The sequence below is a fragment of the Salarias fasciatus genome, chromosome 19, assembly GCF_902148845.1.
Source record: "Salarias fasciatus chromosome 19, fSalaFa1.1, whole genome shotgun sequence".
Lineage (NCBI taxonomy): Eukaryota > Metazoa > Chordata > Actinopteri > Blenniiformes > Blenniidae > Salarias > Salarias fasciatus.
Window position 1 is genome coordinate 21,259,946 of NC_043763.1, and position 23,875 is coordinate 21,283,820.

Genomic DNA, 23,875 nt, shown 5'->3' on the forward strand with positions numbered 1-23,875 from the left:
ACAGCCGTTCTCACTCTTATCAGTTTTATTTCATATCACTGAATATCCTACATCAGTTACTGGATTTGATCACTTTTTATCTAACATGCGAGTTACATTCTTTTGATTCTGCATCTGGATTGCTCCATAACTGGAACCCTCTGACAGAAATGCAATGTTCTCTTACTTTGGTCCTAAATTTGCACTTCTCTGATGGAGGGATGAACTCAAAACTGAGTTGATCTCCAACTATCAAAACAGGAACATCTTTCTGTCCAGAGTTGAGGCAAATATGAACAACTTGCTAAAAAAAAAAAACAACCGTGGAAATCATGTGACATCACTGTCATTTTATTTGGACAAGAGAACAAGACACCTTTTATAAAGTATGGGAAAATACAAGTATCTCAAGTTTCACTGATGCCACGAGGCAGCTGGTTATGACAGATGTTTGTTTGTTTTTTTTAATAAAAAGGATAAAAACAAACAAAACAGGTATTTCAGTCAAGAGGACACCAAAGAGCCGAGCGACTACACGTTGGTACGTTGAAGGAAAGACTTCAGAGGCCAAATACACAAGTTCACTACATGATGAGGGAAAGCTATTAGATCCACAGGTATGTAACCAGATGCATGGCTCAGAACAAGAAGGAGCTCTTCCCTGTTTCTACTTTGGAGAGACTGATTTGGATACACAATGTTTAGTACATCCCATTTTTACGGAAAACCTCCAACAGCAGAGTGTCTTCAGAATTTCAGATTAACGTAGCTGTGAACACACGGGACACAGGCGATTCCCATTTTTTCTTTCAAGAGTCCCAATGCAAAAACTGAGCAGCGTGTCGATAGGAAACAGTTCACATACATTTATGAGTGCATCTCTTTGACAGTAGCTCTCCACATTTTAGAGGTTTCAAGAATTTGGAAGAATCACCAATAAACCCGTCCTTATCTTCACATCAAAAGCAGAACATTGCACTTTTCAAAAGGTAGCAGGTGTTGCATTTGTGAAAATTCCTATAAGTCAGTTATCAAACAAAATGAACTTTTTTTCTATGAGTTTGCAAATTTTTTTACAGATAGTGTTCAACTTAAGCTCATGACCATTACACCCATGATGATCGTCCACGTTGGATTTGTGTCTCTGTGCTACAGCAGCTTAATACTGACTGATATCAACCTGACAATGTAAATATTAGGTTTACTGTGATCAGTAGACATGATGAAAAAAAATAATAAAATGGTTCCTGTCCTGACATGCAAGTAATCATCTTATATCTGACATCAACAAATGATTGTGCGTACATATCTTTCAGTTTCATCACTGGGAAATTAGTTTCTACTGTTTATCATAACCAGGATTATACTTTCAAGAAACAAAAAGACATTTCTCACACTTTCAAGATCAGAAAGTAAAAAGAAAGAGTTGTCAAAAACTGTATTTGTATGTTGTGTTTTTATTTTGGCCCAATTACTTTTTTTAAACAGACATAAATATGATTTTAATAAAGGCATTGGTAAGGTAGACTTAACAGTATGTCAGGTGGAGATTTTTCTACATCGTATAAATCTCCACCATCCCTTTGAAAAAGAAGACTTTCTGAGTAAGAGAAGACACTGATGAGACAGCGTGTGGAATTCATTTGTGCTAACCTTTTTTTTTTTTTTTTCCCCATTAGGGTCAAACCAATGTACCGAGCTGAAATCAAGCCTTTATTAGGAATTTTAAAGATCTCTCACATGAAACCAGCCTGCAGCGTCTGCAATACATTCACTTTCACATGCTGACTTCGAGTAAACAGAGTTGTTTAAACTATCTGGGTCTGGTCACCCTGCTGTTAAGAGCCGCTAATCCCTAAAGTATTAACAACTGGTTTCCAATTTAAGTGTGCTGCATTAATTTAAATGCAGTCTCAGAGGATTTCCAGCAGGGAACAAGTTAAAGCTGTCTTATAGCCGAATGAAATCAGCCAAATACCTACAGTTAAGTATTTCGAAAAAGGGTTTTTTTTGGTTTTATTTTTTTTCTTTAGACAATACCGGTTGCACATTTTGTTGCAAAAACATATCCAGTCAAAGCCAATGTGACAGAAAACAGCCAGCCACAACATCAGCCTTCAGGACGATACACCGGTTGAACCCTGCTCTGTATGGAAAATGAGATTTGCCTCAATGCTGTCCGTTGCCCATCGCGTCTGAATATGAAGCACAAGTGGCGTCACTTGGAGGAATCACAGCTGCCATTCTCAAGGCTGCGACCACCGAAACAGAATCAAAGTGGCTCTACATCAGAATGAAGCACAACATTCAATAACACGAATAACTGTTGGAGCTATAATGCACAATAAAAGCGAACAATCTCCCAAAAGACACAGTCACTCCGCAGGTGAGAGAGAGTGCAGGTGATGCCACCCTGTGTGCAGTGTTGTCAGTAGAAACAGAGGTTTTGTGTTTCAGCGTCTGGAATGTTTCTTGGAGTGTTTTATCCTCACTAGCGAGAAACGCACGTTGAAGGCATTACCCATGATTCACGCACGCTGTTTTTTCCCCCAAACAGATTGAGAAGATCCGGCGACAGGTGAAATCTGCAGCATGTGAAACAGCACTCAGTGGCATCTGCCCTCTTGTTGGTGTGCGACCCATCATATGTAAGTATTAGTGTTAATTCATGAAGACTGTACCGAGTATGGTAAGTAAATCACTATTTAAATGCCCCTGAATGAAGGAGAGACTCTACAAATACAATGAAGTATTGTTCTCTGGAATTTTTTTTCCCACATAAAAAAAGAAATTTAAAGTATGTCTTTTCCTAAAGCTAAAAACACCAGATAAAGCTAAAAACAATCTAAAAAATGGGACTCCCTCAAATGATTGAAGTTAATAAACATGAAGAAGGAAACTTTAGGAGGTTAAGAGTTGCATCAAACGCTGAGTGTAAACGTCTGAAGGAGACAGAGACCCTTGTTACGATGCCTTTAAGTTCTCCTGAATGGCCGTGCTGCTGTCGAGCGGACACCATTCCATCCATTTCTGTTCACTTCAAGAGCTACGGGAGTGTTAATTCAATACAGACACACAACTGGCACATGGAGAGATTGTATGAGGGGAAACACGAGCAGACCTGCATCAAATAGTGCTTTCAGTTTCAGGCTGCCAGATGGGATTTCAGCCGACAGTCACAGGGATAAAAACCAAACTCCTGTGGCTGTCTGGATCTTCTGGCACGCACTGAAATGTGACGTGCCTCAGAGTCCAGAGAGCAGGGCTGAAACTGAGCACAAGCAAACACTATTTAAATCAGGTCTGACGCAGACAGAGGAGGGAAACGTTAACTGTGGCGCGATCCTTCTCTGAGAGAAGTCACGCGTTGTGCGATCCGGACCCTCCTCACGTCCCGGACTTGGCGGGGATGAGGCCGTGACGTTAGCGGAAGAATCCAAGTTTCTCTCTGAGCCATTCCTCTGTGAGGTCCTCCGTGTTTCTCACCTCAAACACCTGCAGCAAACACACAGAAAACAGCTTGGATTATTTTTGGGGGTTTGTGATTCAGGCAGTCCAGTGAGATAGGAGGTTTAAAAGGGGCAGCCCTCCTTCCTGTCTTCCAGTGAACTGGAGACACAGTGATGATCTGGAGGTTAGAGGAACCAGCCTGGAGGTTTTAAGAAAAAGCTTGAGCAAAGCTCCTAAATCCCTGAATGCTCCTCTGGCGCTGGCACTGACCTCCCCGGATGGGTTAACCACAGAGGACAGATCCACACACGGTGCTGTGCACACATGACAAATTGCTCCTTTATAAGGAAAAGTCTGGTGTGACTGCGCTCACTGAGGAGGTCTGAACCAACCGAAGACTTCCAGACAGATCAAGCACTCGGTGTCACACCACAATCTCCATGTGACAGATTTTAAAATTCTTGCAGCTGTTTAATACATTTTTTGATCAATTTTCAGCTGTGATTAAAAAACAAAATGCCATGAGAACGATCCCACCAGGAACTTCAGTCCTGCACACAATGCCACTGCAGTAATTAGATAAGTTTTACCCTCATATAGATGATGAAAGCAGTCAAATGTCTTTTTTCTGTCTTGGTCTGGATGATAAAAAAAAGGCAAATAAGTCTGTGATTCAGCCTCAGAGCATGAAAAGCACATAAAATCCCCCGTCCTTCTGCCTCAGCCATTTCAACACAGACACCATCTCCCAGTGTGTTCTCTCTTCTCTCTGTTGCAGTAATTTCTACAGAAGTAGACGCTGTGGATGGTTGGATGTTCTCATCACGTCGGCTGTCAAGCAGCTGCGGTGCAAAGTGCTCCACTTCCATCGGGAACCATTTGGAGCTCAGCGTCTCTCCTCTCATCGCCAACCGCAGCCTCTAATGCGACGTGATGCTTCCTCATCTGACTGAAGGCTCGCTCTGTGATGTATGGACTTTATGTTTCGATGTACAGAATCAGTTGAATTGTTGCTCCGATGTGTGCAAAGATTTGACACGTACTCTGTAATAGTTCTCCAAGCATTTTCATGACAGCAGTGAGGCTGATTGAGGATAGTTGAGTGAGTAAAACTGAGATTTCAGCATTAATCTTATAGCTACTGTGGAATGGGAGGAGCCAATTTGGTCTCCAATATCAGGCATTTTACTTGGGTCTGCAAACAATAAAAATCAGCATTTTTATTATCACTACTAGTTAAAATGTTCTGTGTACCGAAATGCACTTTATTATGAGTCCACCTGTTGTTCCCTCACCTTGGTCAGCTCAACAGTATGCACCAGCTTGTTTTTGCTCCCCGCGTACATCATCTGCTGCTCGGGTCTGCAGCCTGTGGAACACAAACACACCACGGTTTATTCCACAATCACAGTGTCGCTCTGAACTGAAAGCTGAGGGCGACGGCGGGAGGGGTTCTTACCAGCAGGACTGGAGAAGATGAAGCAGAGGGGATAAGACACGCGGCCGTCATCGTGTTGGTACTTATAGCTGTAGACGATGAATGTACATGGCGCTAAGGACAATTCACGTCTTTGTGGAAGACGAAACCAAATCAATGAAATACCCACAAAATAAATAAAGACAAGTGACCCGTTGAAAGGATATCTGGGCTGCCTCTCTGGGAGCTCGTCCTTCAGCTCGTCAGGAGAAATGTCCTGAAACAAGACACACTTCATAAGCACTGCAGTTCTGTTAGAGGAAAATAAGTATCTATTAACATGTAACAGCTGAGAAAAACAGCCTTCACTGGACAAAGTTTATCAACTTCATCAGCACTTTTTTTTTAACTTTTCTAAAGCAAAGTAAATCAGTAACTGACCTCATGCTCTTCATCCAGAATCACCAGCTGCTTGTCCTTATCAATCTTCACTGAAGGACACAAATGTAACGACTGATCAGTGCAAAAGCAGTTTCATGAGTTCAAAGAGAGCCAGATTTGGTGATGCGGTGGCCCCCGGTGCAAAAGGTGTGCAGGACTCTGAGTCCATGTCATGCGAGCTCGCTGCTAATCCCGCTGCACAGAAATGACATTTTGATCCAGTCGGGCAGGAGGATGAAGCTTAAGCTCAGTTTTGATACTCGCTCCGCTGTCACACCACCTGCTGCACTCGGAGTGGACTCGTACTTTTCAGTTTGTCCTCAAGTCACATCTACTGCAGCTGGCTACAGTCCAATATGCTCAGAGTTTAACACCCGAGGGAAACTCTGACAATAAAACACGAAAAAGCTTTTTGCCTGAGAGCAGCACGAACGATAAGCATCAAACAAGAAATCGTATTATTCTCTCTAAACAACACTTGAGGTTCATAAAGCTGCGCCTGAGAAGGGGTTGGTACTCACTGACGATGGCCGCATTGTTGGTCTCTTTCCGGAACCGAAAGTCCCTCAGCTTTTTAACCAGATCTTCGTCCACGTCACAGACAACCAGTGATTCACTCTGATGAAGGGAAAACACTCAGATCAAATCATTCACACTCCTAAAAAGTTTTAGTCAATGATAGACATTATTATGCCACAGGTTACATCTTATTTCTATGTTTTCCTTTGCAGAACTGCATTTACAGAGGGATCTATTAGTGGTTCACTCCCAGACAGGACGACTCAGGAAGCATGAACCCTTTTTCAGCCAAGAAACCGTGTTTGGTGAGTTCCTCATTTCTTCCAATCTAACAATAATCTAAACAAGGACAACAGAGGATCTGGAACAATAACTCATTTAAAATCAGTGAAGCATGTGTGGGGCTTTTACAGTCTGTGGAAATCATGACAAAACAAACCACCCCTGCTTTAAACTTCACTTGTGCTGAAAAACATTGATGTCTTTTCCTCCTCTGCCTCGTGAGAGCACCTTGATGACTGCCTGAAAAATGGGATAAACTATAAAGAACTGGGACGATAAAAGAAGTAACAAGAGAGCTCCTGGGGGCGTGTTTAGCAGTCTTTACAGCAAACAGATTACATTTTAGGACACAACAGCACTGAAATGGATATTATAACATTGCATCGGGAGAGAGATTTCCTGTTTAGGCACATTTTAAGCTTTAAATGATGAAATTTTGCTGTTTAAACAATTCCTTGATAATTAATAACAGGTAAATGGCACAAAAAGTTAATTATTTACTTTTTGGACAGAAAGCTGTTGAGTCTTTCAGTTCATCAGGTATCTGTGCTTTACCAAAAGATTTAGTTTTCATGAATTTCATGAATGTCTAATATTAAGCTTTAACATTTGTTAAACGGGTTACGTATACTTGGCAAGACTTGGCTTTCCAACAATATAAGATCTACATCCTAAAATTATCGCTACAACAAAGAATAATCTAATTAAGACAAACGGACATATTTTACTACCTTTTACATTTGCAGGATTATTTTATCTAATTTGCATTAATCTACATCTCCCTAACATAAACACTGATTGTATGAAATGGAAACACAAAAATACTATTTTTGTTATTCATCAGTGCACGTTCTTACATTACAGATAAAGACAGAAAAAAAGGACTTCAAACTAACAGGCATACTCGACTACAACATAATTTGCATTAAATGGTCTCCAGATTTAATAAACCTCTATTTTACTTGTTAGGAAGCAACAAAAAACCCTTTCATCCCCTGCAACAGGTTTATTCTGAGATCGGCTAAACCTGTCTGCTCATTTAAATCAGAGCTTATCACGTCATTGTTTATAGCTTTAGTTTCTATCTAAATATTCCTCTTATGATGAATTTGAATGTAATTCCAAGTTCCTGTAGAGCATCTCAAATTGCTTCGTGTCAGATAAAAACCTCCTTTGGCTTTTCAATACAAACTCAGAGCAACACAGAACTACAAGAAGCTTCACTGGCTTATTACATGTAGCAAAAACAAACAAAAACACACAGTCATCATAACACGACTTTGTGCAGGAATCCAATCACAGCCACAGGTTTTAAGCCAGAAAGACAAAAATACACACGTTTGAATGGGAAGTGATTGGGCTGCACCTCTGTCACGTCCACGCACACACACACACTTACATAACTCCATCACAAAGACACAAACTCCCTGAGTCTCCGCAGACTCTGAAATCTATAATTACACCTTCCTGAACAGATGGCTGGTGGGAGTCAGGATTTCACTGAGCTCCGGGAAGAGATCTTCACAGATTAAGAAGAGACTGTCTGTGGGGCACTCTGGGTGGAACAATGACATTTAAAAAGCGGCGTTGGCTGCAGGTTTACTTCTGGTTCACATTTCTGCGATCTCTGACAGCGAGCTCTTCGGTTTAGAGCTGCCAAATCAGCCAGGGAATGAGAGAGAGTGAAACGAGCCGCTGATCAGACAGAAAGAGCTGAGATGGAGCTGAGGAGTGAGGAACGCGGAGTTGTCCTGACACGCAGCTCAGAAACACACCGATCATCTGGACACGCAGGCGAGCTAGCTTCACGGCAGCTCCGCAAACCCAGACGAGTTAAAACACATCAGGCTGAGCAGCGCAGTCAAGTCACACACAAGCACCTGCAGCACGACCGGAAGTAAGACCTTCAAAGTAAAGCCACTGCGATCTGCAAGTCACAGAAATGTCTTCAATGCAAATCAGCATTTTGTCTTTCCATTTTTAGTTCAGACAATTCAATCTCAAATATGCTTAGTTTTACAAACAAAAAGGAAAAAGAAGAAGTGAATCCCCTTAGAAAAGGGTTATGTGAACACTGCATTTACAAACTATTTTAATTGTCTTATTTTCCTTAGAATTTTGTGGCTGCGTGTAGATTCTAGTCTGGTTATATATTTTTCCTAAAACCATATTGATTGTCCGAAATTTTAAATCACTTGAAAATTTGGATACAGCAGCACATTTTTTTTAAAAAAAGTCACTTGTTATTGAAGTGACCGGCACAGTTCATCCTTCGATACAATGGGCAGAGCGGAGCCAAGGTACAACTTTGATCCACTTCAGGGAAATTACTGAGAGACAGCCAAACCATGCATATTCATACCCACTTCAAATCCACCTTTTGGACAGTGGGAAGAACCTGGAGTACCTGCAGAGCACGCCTACAGGGAGAACACTCTCCACACAGAAATGACCAGCCCAGACTCAAACCCCAATCTGATTTTTTTTTTATTAATTCCGATTAAATGTATAGACATAATACTTGCCGATATTTTTTGGAAATATGTAAATTCCAAATAAACATAAATATTTGGGATTGTAATAAATATTGCTTTTCTTGTCCAATAACAGAACATCAATTTCTGACAAATAAAGAGGATGACAACATACACCAAATTTCATTAGAACCCTCATTTGGAGATTTTTTTTTTTTAAATTGAAGATATAATATATGGGATTTTGCTCATTTTTTATCAAATGCTACGCAACTGATTCATTTTACTCTTTGCATATTTTATCAATAACAAAGTTAAAACGTTGTCCACTAAACAATTTTTTTTTTAAAATATATCCATTCTGAAATCCAATCATAAACATGAAGAATCAATGCAAAGAATTGATTATATTGAAGGTAACTTGGCGTAGAAGGTTTCACGTGAGCGCAGCTGGTGGTTGTATTTTGAAACTCCAAAGCGGAAACGCCCCTGTCCCGCGTTCGCTGGCTTGACGCGAGCACAATGGACGGAGGGCGGAACTAATGCTAAGCTAACAGGCTAACGCAGACAATCTGCCACCATACTTTTTTATCGACTGAAACTTGGCGCTCGCGACGAGCTCGCCGTCAAACAGACAGGAGAGAAAAGCGTGAAGGAGAGGAGGATGAGGAGGAATAATGTGAAGCACTCACCATTTTTGTAGAGTTTAAAAATGTCTGTGAGACTGCAGCTGCTGCTCTCAGTGCTAGAGACGCTTTCAATGTTTTTTTTTTTTTTTTTTTTTTTAACTTCACATCATCTTGTGACTGGGCTGACCAATCCCACACAGGCTCCCCCTCCTTTAAAAAAAAAAAAAAAAACACTCATGAGCACTGCAGTTTGATATCCTCACAGATAATCTGGATTCTGGATGCATTTTGTAATCCAGGATGAATCAAAAAAACATAAAAGATCAATGCTAATGCTTTGTTGCACAGAAATAATACTCAGATTATTTTAATTAAAACATTTACATGTACTTTAATTGATATGTTTTGGCATATAATTTAGGCATAGATAAGTAAAATTTACTATTTTTAATCCACTTCACCAGTTAATGGCTAATAATAATTTGATTGTTTATATGGTATCTTACAAATCTGATTTTTCATAGACTTTGAAGAATAATAGCTTGGAAAAAAATATTCTTAACAACAGCAGTAATATGTATAGAACAGATAGAATGGAAGTATTTTATGCACCTCAGAAGGAAATTCTTGAAAGTGTGGAAATTAATAAGAAAATGCAATCTCGAATCTTGAAAAATACGTATTTGCAGTTTGTCATTTAGCACTTTGGTAATAGGAGCAGTTATTAAAAACTAAGCTACTCATGAAGCAGCATTATTGTGCTGTGTGGGTGAATTTGTTGAAACTTTGTTTGTCAGTCTTTCGTTGTGTTAAGAATGATATTATTGCAGAGACGAGTTCACATGTTATTACAGCCAAAACATAGAGGAAACCAAAAGTCCAATACTCATTAAGTGTTCATGTAACATCTCAACACAACTGAATGATTTGAGCATTTGATGACCTCTCGTTTAAAATGTATTTTGCCTTAGAATATTTAAAGAATCATTGTGATTGATCTTTGTCATTTTTTGGAAAATATCTTGCGAGCCACAGATAGGACAGATGACGGCTGTATGAGGAAGGGTAACATAGTGTAATAACCTAAATTTGAACTTTAAAGATTTTCTTTGTTGTGGCAGCATGATAAAAAGCTTTTCACACAACCAAAATATTTATTCTGAAAATGACAATGATTTCAACAAAAACACATTTTAATGAAGCCTTCTTGCACAAAATAGAGTGATACAGTTTATACTGATACAGTGAAAGTACAGCTATTCTTAAGACGTTTGTTTAAAAAAAAAAAAAGTGTGATTTCTTTCAATTTTCTACAGTTTTCTGAGCGATATTGTAGATCAGATCGTTTTTGGCACACAGGCCTTATGTTTGACACCCTACCTAAATGTTCCCTGCTGCTGAGAGGAAGGCCTGAACAAATACAGTACTTTGACAACCAGAAATCTGCTTAGTCGTAAAAGAAAGGTGCTACAAAAAATAGAGAAAGAAATGTCAGTTTCAGGGGATTGCCACTTTCCATTTCACACATTGTTTAAACTTTCTTGACCTCTGATTAGAGATTAATGGAAAAGAATTCCTGGTTCTCACAAAGATAGCATAATCGTCTCGCTGTGTGTGCGTGTGCTCACGAACGCGCCCGCCCTCCGCACTACGTCATCAATGGGTCTTGCGTCGTGAGCGCGCTTCCTCCTTCCAGAGTTGTAGTTGTGGAGCGGCTATTAGCTTTAGCTCCCACTTTGAGGCTGCATTAGCTGCTAACTGAGCGTCCACAGCTGGACTCACCGTCGCTGCTCCCCGCTGTCTTTTGAGAAGGAGTCCATCTTCCGGTCAGGTAGCTATTGAGCTCATTTCCTTGTGGTACTTTTGCCTTCTGGCTTCACGGAGCTAAAAATAAACAAACGAGCCCAACCTTAACTAACACTTAGCTGCTGTTAGCTAGGTCGGTAGCCAACTCTATAACATCTGTAATTTTTTTAAATCAAGTAAACTCCCACTTAAATTTTTATTAATATTTGTGTTGTGTTGTTTGTGTACAGCTTTTAGTGTTAATGTCGTAGTGGTGTGGAACTATTTAGACACCGCCTGAATGGATTTTTAGGATCACCGTTTGGGGATGGAAACATTTACTCTTCTATTACTCAGAGCCTGTGTGTGACATCCCCACAGTGTTTGACAGCTTGTGTAACTGGTTGTTATAAAAGCATAATAGAACTGATTGGAGTTGTGTTTCATTTTGATTTAGGTCATGGCAGATTTCTCGGTGAGTTTCAAAGGATTGCACAGTCCTAAATATTGATTTGGTGTTTCACTTTCTGAGAGTCACTTTCCCTTTCTCTTCTGTTCCAGTTGGCAGATGCTTTAGGAGACGACACTCCATCCCAGGCTAAGAAGACGAGTAACACGAACCCTTCTGCCATTGCTGGTAACACCGCACCTCCTGCAAACCCAGGATGGCCCGGCTCGGCCCCCGGTGCTCCCACCCAGCCCTCTGCTCCAGTTGACTTTGGCGGAGGATCTTCCGGCCCTGGGGCACCAGGGCAATTCCCATTCCCCTCAGGGCCTGGAGCACCAGGGCAATACCCAGGACCACCTTCAGCACCTGGTGGTTACCCTCCTGGTCCTGGGATACCTGGACAATACCCACCAGCACCAGGAGCACCAGGGCAGTTTCCATCAAGCCCTGGAGCCCCGGGGCAGTTCCCCGGGCAATATCCACCCGAGGGAGCTCCCGGACAGCTGCCCGGTGGCCCCGCTCCATATCCAACTGGACCGTTTCCGTCAGGGCCCGGAGCCCCCCCTGGGCCCTATCCCAATGTGCCTTACCCAGGTTGTCAGCCAGGAGGAGGTAACGGCATGTATGGACCAGGAGGCCCAGGCACCTTCCCACCTCCAGCGGGTCCGGGCGGCTTTCCTGCATTCCCCACTGGAGGGTTTCCCCCAATGCCCACTGGGTCTTGGGGGCCACCTGCAGGTGGAGGCTTCCCTCCTGCTCCTGGCCCCTACGGACCTGGTCCTGGGCCGATGGGTCCATATGGCGGGCCTGCTGCTCCCGGAGGCACACTGGTGAGTGGTTGCGCTTCTTTTTTTATATACCGGTGACACTGCTTGCTTTCTGCATTCCTTTGCTGACACATTTTTCTCTGTGGTGCATCCATCGGAGCATCTATCTTGGTGTTACTGCAGGTGTTGAACAGAAAAGGGTGGTTTCTCTCTGCTACTTTTGGAATGTACTGCAACAGGGTGAACTTTCAATCAGGGCTGCGTTTGAATAAAGTTTCTTCTATTTCCATGGCTCTGCTGGGGTGCAAAGCAAATATTTGGCTGACTTGATAAGTCTTCAAAAGTAGTTATAAAAAAAATGTATTTTTGTCTTTCAGCCCCCATATAAACCGCCATTTTATTGAAAGCAAAGCTCCACTTTTCAGTCGGACAAGGACTCCCCTCCAGAATCAACTTATGGTTTGATTAGTGCCAAATACTGAATGTATACAGTATATAGTCGGCTGTGTTTCACCTGCTGGATCTATTGCTTAAATTAAGTGCAATATCACATGCTTTACACTTGTGCTTGAACACACGTTTACTTGTATTCACACACCTTTTATACTCTGATAAAGACACAACCAACACAGTCTTTTCAATTTTGTATGATGCTTTCATTGAATATCTTCTTTTTTCTGTCATTTTTTTCAGAGGTCTGCTTGTATTAGAGATATCTTGCTGTAGCAACAATGTGAAAAACATGTATTTTCTCTGGTTGCCATGACGAGTTGTTGTGACTTGCATAACAGTGTTGAAATAAATGGAGATAGTGACTCATTGGGGTGTTACTGTTGGAATGTGGGAAGGGTCAAAGTTTTGAATAATATTTAACTAGAACTTCTTTGTTTTATATTTTTATATTATTGGCTTTGTGCAACCAATATCAGAGTATTTTTAATAGAATGGAAACAATTTTACTTCCGCCCTGGAGACTGTAACAACATGGTAATTACTATTTTTATTATTTGTGAATTTTCAAAGAGAGGCTTAATAACAGCAAATCCAATTTCTCCAACCAATAATGAACCTTATATACTGTATATTGAAAATGATTTGAAATCTTTCTTTTTTCTGCAGATGTTGCCATATGATCTCCCGCTTCATGCTGGAATTATGCCTCGACTTTTAATCACAGTAATCGGGGAGCCGCTTCCCGGTGCAGACAGGTAGGAACTACATTCTCACTGTTTTCAGCGATACAAGGCAGCTGGATCCTTTTTGAAACAAGTTGACATCCCAGCAGCCCTGATAAACATCTTTGACGATCGATGGCCTAAATCAGGGACAGGGATGGGAATTGATTTTTACGATTCCGATTCTATTTTCATTTCTGCTTAACGATTCCATGCTTTATTGATTCTTGGAAAAATGGCTGAGAAGGCATTCATTTAATGTTAAGTTGGTAAAGGGGTTTTACAATGATGCAAATGACCGGCAGTGTTACTTACCTGCAGTATTAGAAGCAGAGGATGTGCTCGTGTTGCTGCTGCTGTTTTGAGATTCACTCTGGAGCAGATAAAAAAATGCAACATTCATTCAAAGTTTTCGCATGTTGTGTGCAAATGTTTCTGCATATTGGTCATATTTATATCCAAATATCCACTCTGCAAATTGGCTTGTTATCACTCTTTCCCAAAAAATGTAGCCAAACCTTCGAGTGCCAGTTTCCTGCTGGCTGTGCTGGTGAGTGATGTCGACACACACGTTGTGTAACTTGAGTAAACGAAGCACCGTGTTTGTGTGTGGTAATGTCACGCCCACTGGAATCGATAAGGGAAGTGTTTGCAGAATTAGTCGTCAATTCCCATTCCTAATCAGGATTGTCAAGCAGAAGGCCCGAGTACGGAAAGGGGCTCCAGTCTGACTCCGCAAACCGGCAATCAAATTGTAAAAATGTAAAAGAAACAATTTATTAGTTTTTTTTTTTAACAAAAAAAATCTTAAGACAGCAAACAACACTGAGACCAGGGCTGTGATAGTGGGAAAATTTGAAAATTTAAATGTTAAGGTTATTTTGCATCTGTGTGTGAACCCCTGAACTAAAATGTTTTTGACACCAGTGGTCTGAGCCATATGTATCAAGTATAACACGCTGTCCCCAATGAACACATGAAGCTATTGCTAAGTTATATGTTCAAATCACAGTTCAATAATGTTCCTGACTGAAGTTCGTTTTGTTTCTGCAGGTTTAAAGTGGACTTCGTCAAGGGACCAGATGTCGTCTTTCACTTCAACCCTCGATTTAGCGAGCAAACAATTGTCAGAAACTCCAACTTAGGAGGATACTGGGGACCAGAGGAGCGGGAAGGAATCTTTCCATTTGTTCAAGGGCGTCGTTTTGAGGTAAAATAGCATTTAATGTATGTGGCAGCTCCCTTTTTACTGGAGTCACCACAGCAAATCATTGCAACTTGCAATGTAGAATATAGTGTTCACGCTAAATACACGTCCTGTTTTAAGAAACCAGGTCCCCAAAACAAACCGTCCAGTTGACCTGTCCGAACAGCTTTGAGATCCTCACGTCTTTTCAGTCAGATAATCGCTGAGTTTGTCCGTTCGCCTCCCTGCAGCTGAAGATCCTGGTGGAGGAGGACATGTTCAAGGTGGCCGTGGACGGCACCCACCTGCTGGAGTACGAGCACAGAGTCGGCGGGCTGGAGGAGGTCACCCTGGTGCAAGTGTCCGGCGACATCGCGCTCTACAGCGCGGCGCCCAGCATGATCTGAGCCGACGCCTGAACCACATGCTGAACAGCAGACCCTGGTCAAACTTGGGTATTTGAAAATCCTTTCAAATACTGGTTGGAGTGGCACCGTAGTCAGCGACGTGCAATCGATGCCCACCTGGCACATTTATCACAGAACAGATGGCTGAATTACTCTGGTCTGCACACAACAAGTCTTGTATTTCTTTCTTTTATTTCTGGATGGCATCTTATTTTCAAGCCACTCATAACCCCGTCTGTTTCATGGCAAGAAAGTATCAAAGTAGTGAACGAGATGAATGCATCAAAAGTAGATGTTTTAAGGAAAATTGCTCATTTATAACTAATGAAAAGATTGTAGGCTGAGTGGAAATGTGCAACGTGGCCCAAACATTTCAATTTCCTTCTACCGGTATGCTGCGTTTTGTTTACATGAGTGTTTATTATTCTGTTTGATTGTATTAGAATTTTGTTGTAATGCATGAGAGTGTGATGCTCCAAAGCAACTTCTGATTTCACCGCCTTACTTTCAGTGCTGGCTCGTCCCTCAGAGGTGTTTGTACTTGGTTTGCTTCAGCAGTTCTCCCCCTGAAGTCCCAGGCTGGGGAGGGAATTACGATTTCATGTTGAAGTCTAAACTTTATTAGTTGGTACAGAAGAGGCTGGAATCACACCAGGAAAAAGTGGCCAAGTGGAGGGATGGAGTCAGGGACTTTGTTGCCAAAGATCACCGCGCTGCAGTATTTTGAGATCATTTCACAAAAAGGCAACAAATAAATAATGACTGATAAGAGCTATTTGATTCTGAATATTGTAAACTTTTCACAAACTACCCGCCTGCACATGTAATAAATACTGGTTTTCCTCTTGGTTTTGCTGTTGTTTGTTTTTCCTTTCTTTTGTTCAGCTGTAGGAGAAATCTAATCCTCTTTGAGAGTTTGTGCTGATGCTAATTTACTGTGTTGCAGTGGCAAGTAGTAACTCTTAGATTGACTTCTGTTGTATCAACAGCAAAGATTTTTCACATACAAAAAGATAATGTGCCCAACTACTCTCATTTTAGAGAAAAACACATAACTGACCAAAACCGTATTTCTACACACATTAAAACTGTTTTAATGCTTCTTTGACTATGATATGGGTAAAGAAGTATTTGAGTTAATTGGAATTAGTTGCTTACATTATTGACAACAATGACTCTAAACAAATCAGCAGAGGACTATTGATAAAACAAATGTAAGCAGCTACAGAAAATAATGCTGAAATATTCAAAAAAAGAACAAACGATCTCGATTAAATATAAACACAGATTATAACAGATATGCAAAGCAACTGTATGCAGAAAATAAAACAAAGACGTCAACACACGGACAGTCTAATCCTAATAGAACCACAAAGATGGAAACAATGAGGAAAAATCACTACCGGGATGTGTTAGGCATCTGTGGTGGCCTTGCTGTTTTCTATCTCAGCAACATGGTATTGTCCCCTGTGTCTGTCCCAAGTGCCAGCTCCTTTGAGAACCTAGTATTCAAATGTACTCATCCCTTCTCTGCAATAGTAGCCCTCATTTACCCCCCCCTAACCACAACCAACATTTATTTCTGACATTCATGAGTTTCTAATCTCACTTTGCACAGTATATTCTAACATTCTTGTTACCGGTGATCTTAACATCCATGTGGACTCTCACACTTGCTGACTAGCAGCTGATTTTAAACAGGTTTTGGACTGTCTCAATCTTCAACAGCTCGTAACAGGTCCCACTCACAGGAGGGGGCACACACTAGACCTCATCATCACCGACTCCCTCCCACTCACAGACCTTGAGCTTTATGATATTGGTGTTTCTGATCTCTCAGCTGTTACTTTCAGAGTCCCCAAAACATCATTTCTCGCTGAACCCAGGCATCAGATCACCTTCAGAAACATTGAAAACATTGATTCCTCTTCCTTCTGTTCTCATCTGCAACAGCTTTCCCCCTCTTCACTTTCAACTTAATGGAGTTCTACAATTCAACTCTCACCTCTATCCTGGACACTCATGCCCCGCTAAAAACACGGACAGTAACCTCTTCTCGTGTCCTGGAGCGTGCCTACAGAAAATCTGGCCTGACGGTGCATAAGTTGGCTTACCGGGAATATCGCAGATCATATGCAAAAGCACTCTCCAGGGTCAGGTCAGATCACTACTCTGCCCTCATCAACAGTAGCCCAGGTAATTCCAAACAACTCTTTTCCACAATCAGCCATATTCTCAAACCGCAACCGGTTTCTTGACTTCTTAACCACAAAAATTAATGAAATCCGCTCCTCTCTCTCACCCTCAAACAGCACCTCCATTGACATTCCTTCAACACCAATCACACAACATTTAACACACTCCACGTCCTCAACTCAGCAAGAGGTCGAGGAAATCATCTGCAAATCCAAACCCTCCACCTGCCCCCTTGACCCTCTCCCATCCCCTCTGTTCAAAGTTTACAATCAATCTATTAGCCATCTCATAACAAAAATCATAAACAACTCATTGGCAAAAGGAATTGTCCCACCCACACTCAAAACTGCCGTTATAAAACCTCTTCTCAAAAAGCCCCTGAACCCCGAGCAAATTACAGACCAATCTCAAACCTTTCATTCAATTTCAAACTCCTAGAAAAAGTTGTTTCCTCCCAGCTACATCATCATCTCAAAAACAATAATCTCTATGAAAAATGTCAAACTGCCCCCCCCCCCCCCCCCCCCAACACACACACACACACACACACACACACACACACACGCAAACACACACACAGAGTACAGAGACTGCACTTATCAGAGTTACAACCGACCTGATGATGGACTCTGATTCTGGTTCCACTTCTCTCCTCATCCTCCTCGACCTCTCTGCTGCGTTTGATACAGTTGACCACAACATCCTCCTTCACCGTCTCCAGCATTACATCGGTCTCACTGGTCCTGCCCTTCACTGGTTTCACTCCTACCTCACCGATAGGACGGAGCACGTGGCTCTGGGCGCGGCAAAATCCAGGCCTCACACTGTCACTTGTGGGGTCCCCCAGGGCTCTTTACTCGGTCCTTTCCTCTTTATCATATACATGCTTACTTGTTTTTAGAAAGGCATCCCAGCGCTAATGTTGCTTTTAAAGTAGGCTGTATTGTAATGTTTTCAACCCTGTGCCCATCGTAGCACTTTGAGATTTGGTTTTAAATGTAAAGTGCGTTATAAATAAAACCTATTATTATTATTATCTGTAAAAACACAAAAGTGAAACAAATCAGGAAGAACTTTGAGGCAGAACAGACATCTGTAAAAACAAAACCAACCATGAAGCAACTTAACATGTAAACAAAAGATGGTGAGAAAAATCACATATTACTTGCAACAGATGTGAAATTACAACAAAAAAAGTCAATAAATTAACATGATGAAACTACACAGCAATAGACAAACCCACTGCATACACCAACACAATACCAAAAATTCTATCACAAAGATACGATGGAAAAAAATAAACATACTATACATGCAAACAAGATATCTGTAAACAGACTAAAAAAAATGGCAACAAAGACAAAACTGCTGAAATGCCCACACAGATGGTAAACAACTACATAAATGAACTTGTGAGGGAGACAAAACATCTGCAAACAGATGGATGAAACAACGATGAAGCTACTTAAAATGACAACAAAAGCACAAGATTCCAAGAGAAAAGCTTAAAGCATTTACAAACAAATCATTGAATGAATTAACATGATAAAACTCTGAATGCCAACAAAAAACAAATAACAGAACAGATAGACACAAACATCGTGAAATAAGATAATTTTTATCTCTTTAAAGCCAGAAAGGTGGTCTTTATCTCACGATCTCAGTGATCTATCCCACAGATTGTGTTTTTTCGTGCCCATGTCGTCACTCAAAGGTCGACCTGCGGTCCCGCCGCTCGCCGCTAGAGGGCAGCGCAGCCACAAGTTCCGTCTGCAGTGGAGGAAGCAAATCGAAACTCCTCAATGAGTTCACCTTCACATAAATAGTTTGAGTCCCTCTTTCTCCGCCAGCTCCTTTTCACCACCCCGGCACCATGAACGGCTCCGTGCACTCCTCGCCCGATGTGGTGGAAATCCTGCTGAAACGTGGACCGGCGGGTAAGGACGGTGAAAGCGCCTCCGTGACGGAGCTAGCAGCGGCGGTTAGCTGCGTAGCGCTGTCAAAGCTAACCTGTCCCCCGAAGCTAACGGCTAATTATGAAGGAATTATCACCCAGCGTCTCTCAGACCTCTGCTTCTCGACGTTAAAATTAAAGGAACTGACTCTCGGAAGCCGCAGTAGTTGTATGAAGTTATTTGAATTGAGGGAAGTGGTGATTTTTGCACTTCGTCGCTGCGTTAAAAGTTACAAAGTGAGGTTTGTGCTCGGCCTGTCACCCTGATGGACACTTTCTCCAGAAACCAGAGTGAAACCACCAGGAGCTGATGTGGCTGCGCACTAGATCATGTTTCACTAATGTCTGCTTCGCTCTCTGTTATGTAACGCTTGGGTTGAGCTGCTGCTGCTGCTTTGGGAGGATTTCTGCACTTTGATCCACCCAGATAATGTTGTGATTGGATCAGCAGCCCCTGTCCTGGGTAAACACTGGGAAATCCAGCTCATTCTGGAGTCCTGTGTCCCTATTCTTCCAGGCTTGGGGTTCAACATTGTTGGAGGCGTGGACCAGGAGTATGTGATGAAGGACAGTGGGATATATGTGTCCAAAATCAAAGAGGATGGAGCTGCAGGGCTGGATGGAAGACTCCAAGAGGGAGACAAGATCCTTTCAGTAAGAAACACACACCCCGTTCAAGCTCATCTTCATGATTATTATATAGTGTCAACCATCGAACTCCACCTCACCTGTTCCTTTACCATCAAACATCTCCATGTCCTCCTCCTCTCCTACATCTGTCGAATATATCCTCAGCACATATCCCAACAATCTCGCCCCAGCTCTTCCTCTAAATTATTCAACCTGTCAATAATGATCTGTGTTATTGTAGACTTCATGTATTCTCCCTCAGTCCTCCCTTCATCCTGCTTAGGATCACAGGAGGCTGGAGCTGATTTCAGCTGACAGCGGGCAAAATGTAGAGTACGCCATGAACAGACTGCCAGTCCATTACAGGGAAAATGGAGAGAAAGAGACATTTGGACAGTTTAGAGCTGAAGTGGACCGTTCATTCTCTCAAGCATCCACTGGGATTACTACAGAGGGCCAAGCCATTTGGGTTTGATAAGCTACTGTTTCTGAAATTATTGCTTTGAGTGTTTTAATTGATACTCACAGTCAGAAATATGTACCCTGAAGAAGCTGTCATTTTGAAATAAAAGCTAATCTTTGGTGTTACTCGCTTTGTGTAGACTACTTTTCACTTGATTTCAAATATATCGTGGACCTCTTGTGGGCCGCTCAGGACCAAACCAGTACAGAGTCTGATTCAGAGTGACCGCTTAACCTAATTTGCTTGAATTTTAACTGGAAAATACCTGTTAAAAACACATACACAGTGGGAACATGCAAACTCCATATTAAAACATTCACAACTTCAATTGCAAACCACCTTTTAGTTTTTCATCAATCTCCTTATAGCAAAAAAATAAATACAAGTTGAATGTTGATAATCAGAAGGCATGACAAGACCAGTTTTTAAGCAGATATTTTCCCAGTGAGGCCTGAGTGCTGCTACATACCACTACATGCTTAATTTGGCCTTTTCTCTCAGAATGTCTTTTGTTCTCATCGTTTTTAACGACATGCAGCTCCAGTGCTTTAGAACTCTCCAGTTACCTTGGAGCTTGGAAATCGGAGCTGTTTTCCGTGTTGTCAAGTGGAAGCAATGAATCTTTATTTCTCAAGCACTTTTAAAACATAGTGCGACACAATAGAAACTAAAACAGCAACTGAACCATGAACCTTGGAACAGAAAAATGACCCACTTTACTCGATAATCGTCAATAGTTGAGTTACAGTCAAGAGTAAGATGATCTGATATTAAGCTTCAGCTCTCGACTGTAGTCCCAGATAATGATGATGATGATGTTGTTTGTTCTCCTTATTGCAGATCAACGGAATCGTGCTGGAGGATCGGACACACAAAGCTGTGGTGGAGCTGTTCAGGACGGCGGGGGAGGACGTGGCACTCCTTGTTCAGAAAAAGGTTTTTACATTTGTTTACTTTTTTTCTTTGTTTTGAAACCTGCAATGCACCAAATGTCCCAAATAAGTGAATCATATTTTATATACAGAGTAAACATGAGTTTCGGGATGTTTGTTTATATACATGGAGTCAAATACTGTTGTGACTATTTTTTATTTTATTTTATTTTTTTAAAGCATAAATAATGGAGTTAAGAAATCCACAGAATATTGATGGACTTCACAATATTTATGTGATCCAGTCGTAGTTTGTTATCCTGAAGAAGAAATCCCATGGCACAGAGACATTTGTATCATATAGTGAATGATTTGTGTGTGAATCTGATCAACATCACAATAACACACAAGAATATTGCAGGTTCATGCTATGCTGTGCAATTCTGCTGCACAATGAAATGTATTCTGCTTGCACAGAAAGTCACTGTTTATGCTTGAACTCTGCAGACATAAAAGAAGCATCCGTTTTTAAAGCTCATACTCTGTAACAAATGTATCAGTAATGTTCATGTCCTCTTTGGAGAGACTTCTCAGATGTGAGATTGGTTTTTATTCTTTAAAGTGTTTATACAGCGATCAGCCTCAACATAAAGACTGATTATCCGTTTATTATGGTGTCTCTCAGTGGTATTAGCAAGTATTTTCTCAGTGCTTCACGTGACACGATCTGCTTACGTTTAGTCCGATGATCAGAGGTTGTGGTGTGGCGTTAACGTCCATTCCTTGTTCTGTTTGCAGCCACCCCGTCAAATGAACGGACCCGTAGAATCCAACCCGGACAGCCCTCCTCCAGCATCGTATTGGACAACAATACTGATAGCAGCGTTGGCGAGCGCCACCATCATCTCCCTGTTGTTATACAGGCGGCGCAATTAGGAGGCACATTTACCCAAGCCGATGACGTCTGTATGTTCCTTTTTTGTTTCTTTTTTTTTTTTTTTTAAATCAGAAACTTTGATAAAAGCCAAAGATGCGAACGAGGGGAAAATGTCTGAATGGTAGACTCTATTTTTTTCTTTCTGATTAGCAGGTGTTTGTGTCACTCATGAGTTTCTCCGTGTATTTTTATGTGATCGATGGTAGCTTCTTCAGTGCTTTCCTATGCAAAAGGACGACGTGTCACTAGGTAACCTCGTAGAGGGAAGCAGAAGGAGGACGTACACGTTCGTGCTGCTGAGCTGAGCTCAGCCCGAAACAATCTGAAGCTTCTTGAGTCAAAATGAAATGTCAGGCTGTGTGTGTGTGTGTGTGTTTGTGTTCAGTTGCTGGTAGGCCTGTCTGCTCCTCCGTGATGGGAGACGGCGTGTGACCATCCAGAACTCGCATGGCCGGCTTTGATTTTCATTTTGTATTGTTGCACAGCATCGTGGGAGGAGCAGCAGGACAACCTGCAGTGGCGGTGACTAATGGTGACGGAGAGGTTTCTTAGTGCCTTGTTTCCAGCCTGTCCATTTCTATTGCTGCTCCTTGTCATGATCCCAATGAAAATCATCCACACACTCTGTCCAACGCATTTGATTTTACTTTCGTTTTATCCTGCAGAAAACACCCAAAGCGCGGCAGTTAGACCAAATTTCTATACTTTCGAACACCCTCGACTTCAAGCTTATTTAATAATCTAAATCTTTAAAAGCTGGTCAAAAATGTTTCTTCTCTCCCTAAAAATGCCAATTGTTTTCTGAAATGCAGCTGGAGCAGGGGACTAGAGTGCATTTGTCAGTGACTTATTGGATGCGGATTAATACAAATGGAGTGCTCAGCTGAGTATCCGCAGCAGCAGCTCAGTGTTTGTGGGATTAACGGCGCAACAGTTTGGCTCACTCATGTGTTTTTAATAGTTTGTGTCTGAGAGCGAAGCCCTGTGGCACGGACAAATAAACCATATCTGATTCAACTTTTTTTTTTTTTTTTTTTTGTGGGATTTAAAAACGGAGCGATCGTCAGCGGATGTAGCCGTGGAGGCAAAACCAGCTCCAAGTGTCGCCAAGTAGTATTAACTTTCACGAGGTGTCTAGTCATTCAGGATCCAGGTCACGCAATCGTAACAATGCTATCTGATATTCCAGTAGAGCTATTTTGTGACGGACCAACAGCTAAAAACAGAAAAGCAGCCAAAACAAAGTAGCTTCCAGCCGCTTTTTAGGTTTTCTTTTCTTTTTGCACTATCCACTCTCATGGAACTCCACCCATATCTACCGCCAAGTCAATCCAGTATAAGTGTTTTTTTTTTCTTCTTTATTTGCTCCACACCTGTCGTGTTAAACGTCCCCGACTGGATGTGGTTTGTTGTGTGTAAATACATTTCATGTCGCTCTGCTGAGTGGGACTGTGAATATGTTTCCAAATGCCAGAACCAGTGGATCAAAAGGCACTAATAAATTATGCAAATACTGTGTGTTTGACATCCAGACACCTATTAAAATTCATGTTGAATTCACCTGCATGAGGCTTTTCTTTCAGATCGGGCACATTTGTTGAAACGAGTCCTTGTGAAACAGCTTAATATTTGTGTGTATTCGGACAGGAGCATGACATCCTGTAACCATGACGACTTATTTACATGAGAACACTTTAATCCATCTGTGTTTTGGAAGGTAATATCTGCAGACGGCACGTTTTATAAGAGGAGATGTTGAAATTGGTGTATTTTCAGTTTTAAGTCTCTTGTTAGCAGTGTGTTTTTTGTCATGCAGTAGTGTGTGTCCAGGGGGAGAGGGATCACTTTCTCAGCAGTCAATGAT

General features: G+C 41.6%; 3 protein-coding genes across 3 annotated transcripts; 2 read left to right on the forward strand and 1 right to left on the reverse strand.

The window, feature by feature from the left end:
- Positions 1 to 315: 315 nt before the first annotated feature.
- gmfb (glia maturation factor, beta) lies at positions 316 to 9,323 on the reverse strand. Its single transcript, XM_030116182.1, has 7 exons — positions 9,255 to 9,323; positions 5,809 to 5,905; positions 5,288 to 5,337; positions 5,074 to 5,123; positions 4,889 to 4,971; positions 4,725 to 4,798; positions 316 to 3,474 (listed from the first exon to the last, which is right to left on the reverse strand). The coding sequence occupies exons 1-7, from the start codon at positions 9,255 to 9,257 to the stop codon at positions 3,403 to 3,405; spliced, it is 429 nt and encodes a 142-aa protein (XP_029972042.1). The 5' UTR covers positions 9,258 to 9,323; the 3' UTR covers positions 316 to 3,402.
- A 1,544-nt stretch (positions 9,324 to 10,867) lies between these two features.
- lgals3a (lectin, galactoside binding soluble 3a) lies at positions 10,868 to 15,807 on the forward strand. The gene is made up of 6 exons (XM_030116171.1): positions 10,868 to 11,022; positions 11,434 to 11,451; positions 11,538 to 12,254; positions 13,311 to 13,399; positions 14,420 to 14,576; positions 14,804 to 15,807. The coding sequence occupies exons 2-6, from the start codon at positions 11,437 to 11,439 to the stop codon at positions 14,957 to 14,959; spliced, it is 1,134 nt and encodes a 377-aa protein (XP_029972031.1). The 5' UTR covers positions 10,868 to 11,022; positions 11,434 to 11,436; the 3' UTR covers positions 14,960 to 15,807.
- A 3,112-nt stretch (positions 15,808 to 18,919) lies between these two features.
- synj2bp (synaptojanin 2 binding protein) lies at positions 18,920 to 23,570 on the forward strand. Its single transcript, XM_030116181.1, has 4 exons — positions 18,920 to 19,092; positions 19,627 to 19,763; positions 21,043 to 21,138; positions 21,873 to 23,570. Exons 1-4 carry the CDS (start codon positions 19,029 to 19,031, stop codon positions 22,008 to 22,010), a joined length of 435 nt encoding a protein of 144 aa, XP_029972041.1. The 5' UTR covers positions 18,920 to 19,028; the 3' UTR covers positions 22,011 to 23,570.
- The last annotated feature ends 305 nt before the right edge of the window (positions 23,571 to 23,875 follow it).

What these genes read in the sequence shown, in the direction of transcription:
- gmfb (XM_030116182.1), bottom strand. An exon ending in CAACAATGCGGCCATCGTCA is followed by an intron (nt 5,338 to 5,808) that starts GTGAGTACCAAC and finishes TGTGTCCTTCAG; the next exon opens with TGAAGATTGATAAGGACAAG. An exon ending in CATCTTCTCCAGTCCTGCTG is followed by an intron (nt 4,799 to 4,888) that starts GTAAGAACCCCT and finishes TGTGTTCCACAG; the next exon opens with GCTGCAGACCCGAGCAGCAG.
- lgals3a (XM_030116171.1), top strand. An exon ending in CTGCTCCCGGAGGCACACTG is followed by an intron (nt 12,255 to 13,310) that starts GTGAGTGGTTGC and finishes TTTTTTCTGCAG; the next exon opens with ATGTTGCCATATGATCTCCC. An exon ending in TTCAAGGGCGTCGTTTTGAG is followed by an intron (nt 14,577 to 14,803) that starts GTAAAATAGCAT and finishes GCCTCCCTGCAG; the next exon opens with CTGAAGATCCTGGTGGAGGA.
- synj2bp (XM_030116181.1), top strand. Translation starts at nt 19,029, where the DNA reads ATGAACGGCTCCGTGCACTCCTCGCCCGATGTGGTGGAAATCCTGCTG. An exon ending in GCTGAAACGTGGACCGGCGG is followed by an intron (nt 19,093 to 19,626) that starts GTAAGGACGGTG and finishes CTATTCTTCCAG; the next exon opens with GCTTGGGGTTCAACATTGTT. An exon ending in CACTCCTTGTTCAGAAAAAG is followed by an intron (nt 21,139 to 21,872) that starts GTTTTTACATTT and finishes TTCTGTTTGCAG; the next exon opens with CCACCCCGTCAAATGAACGG.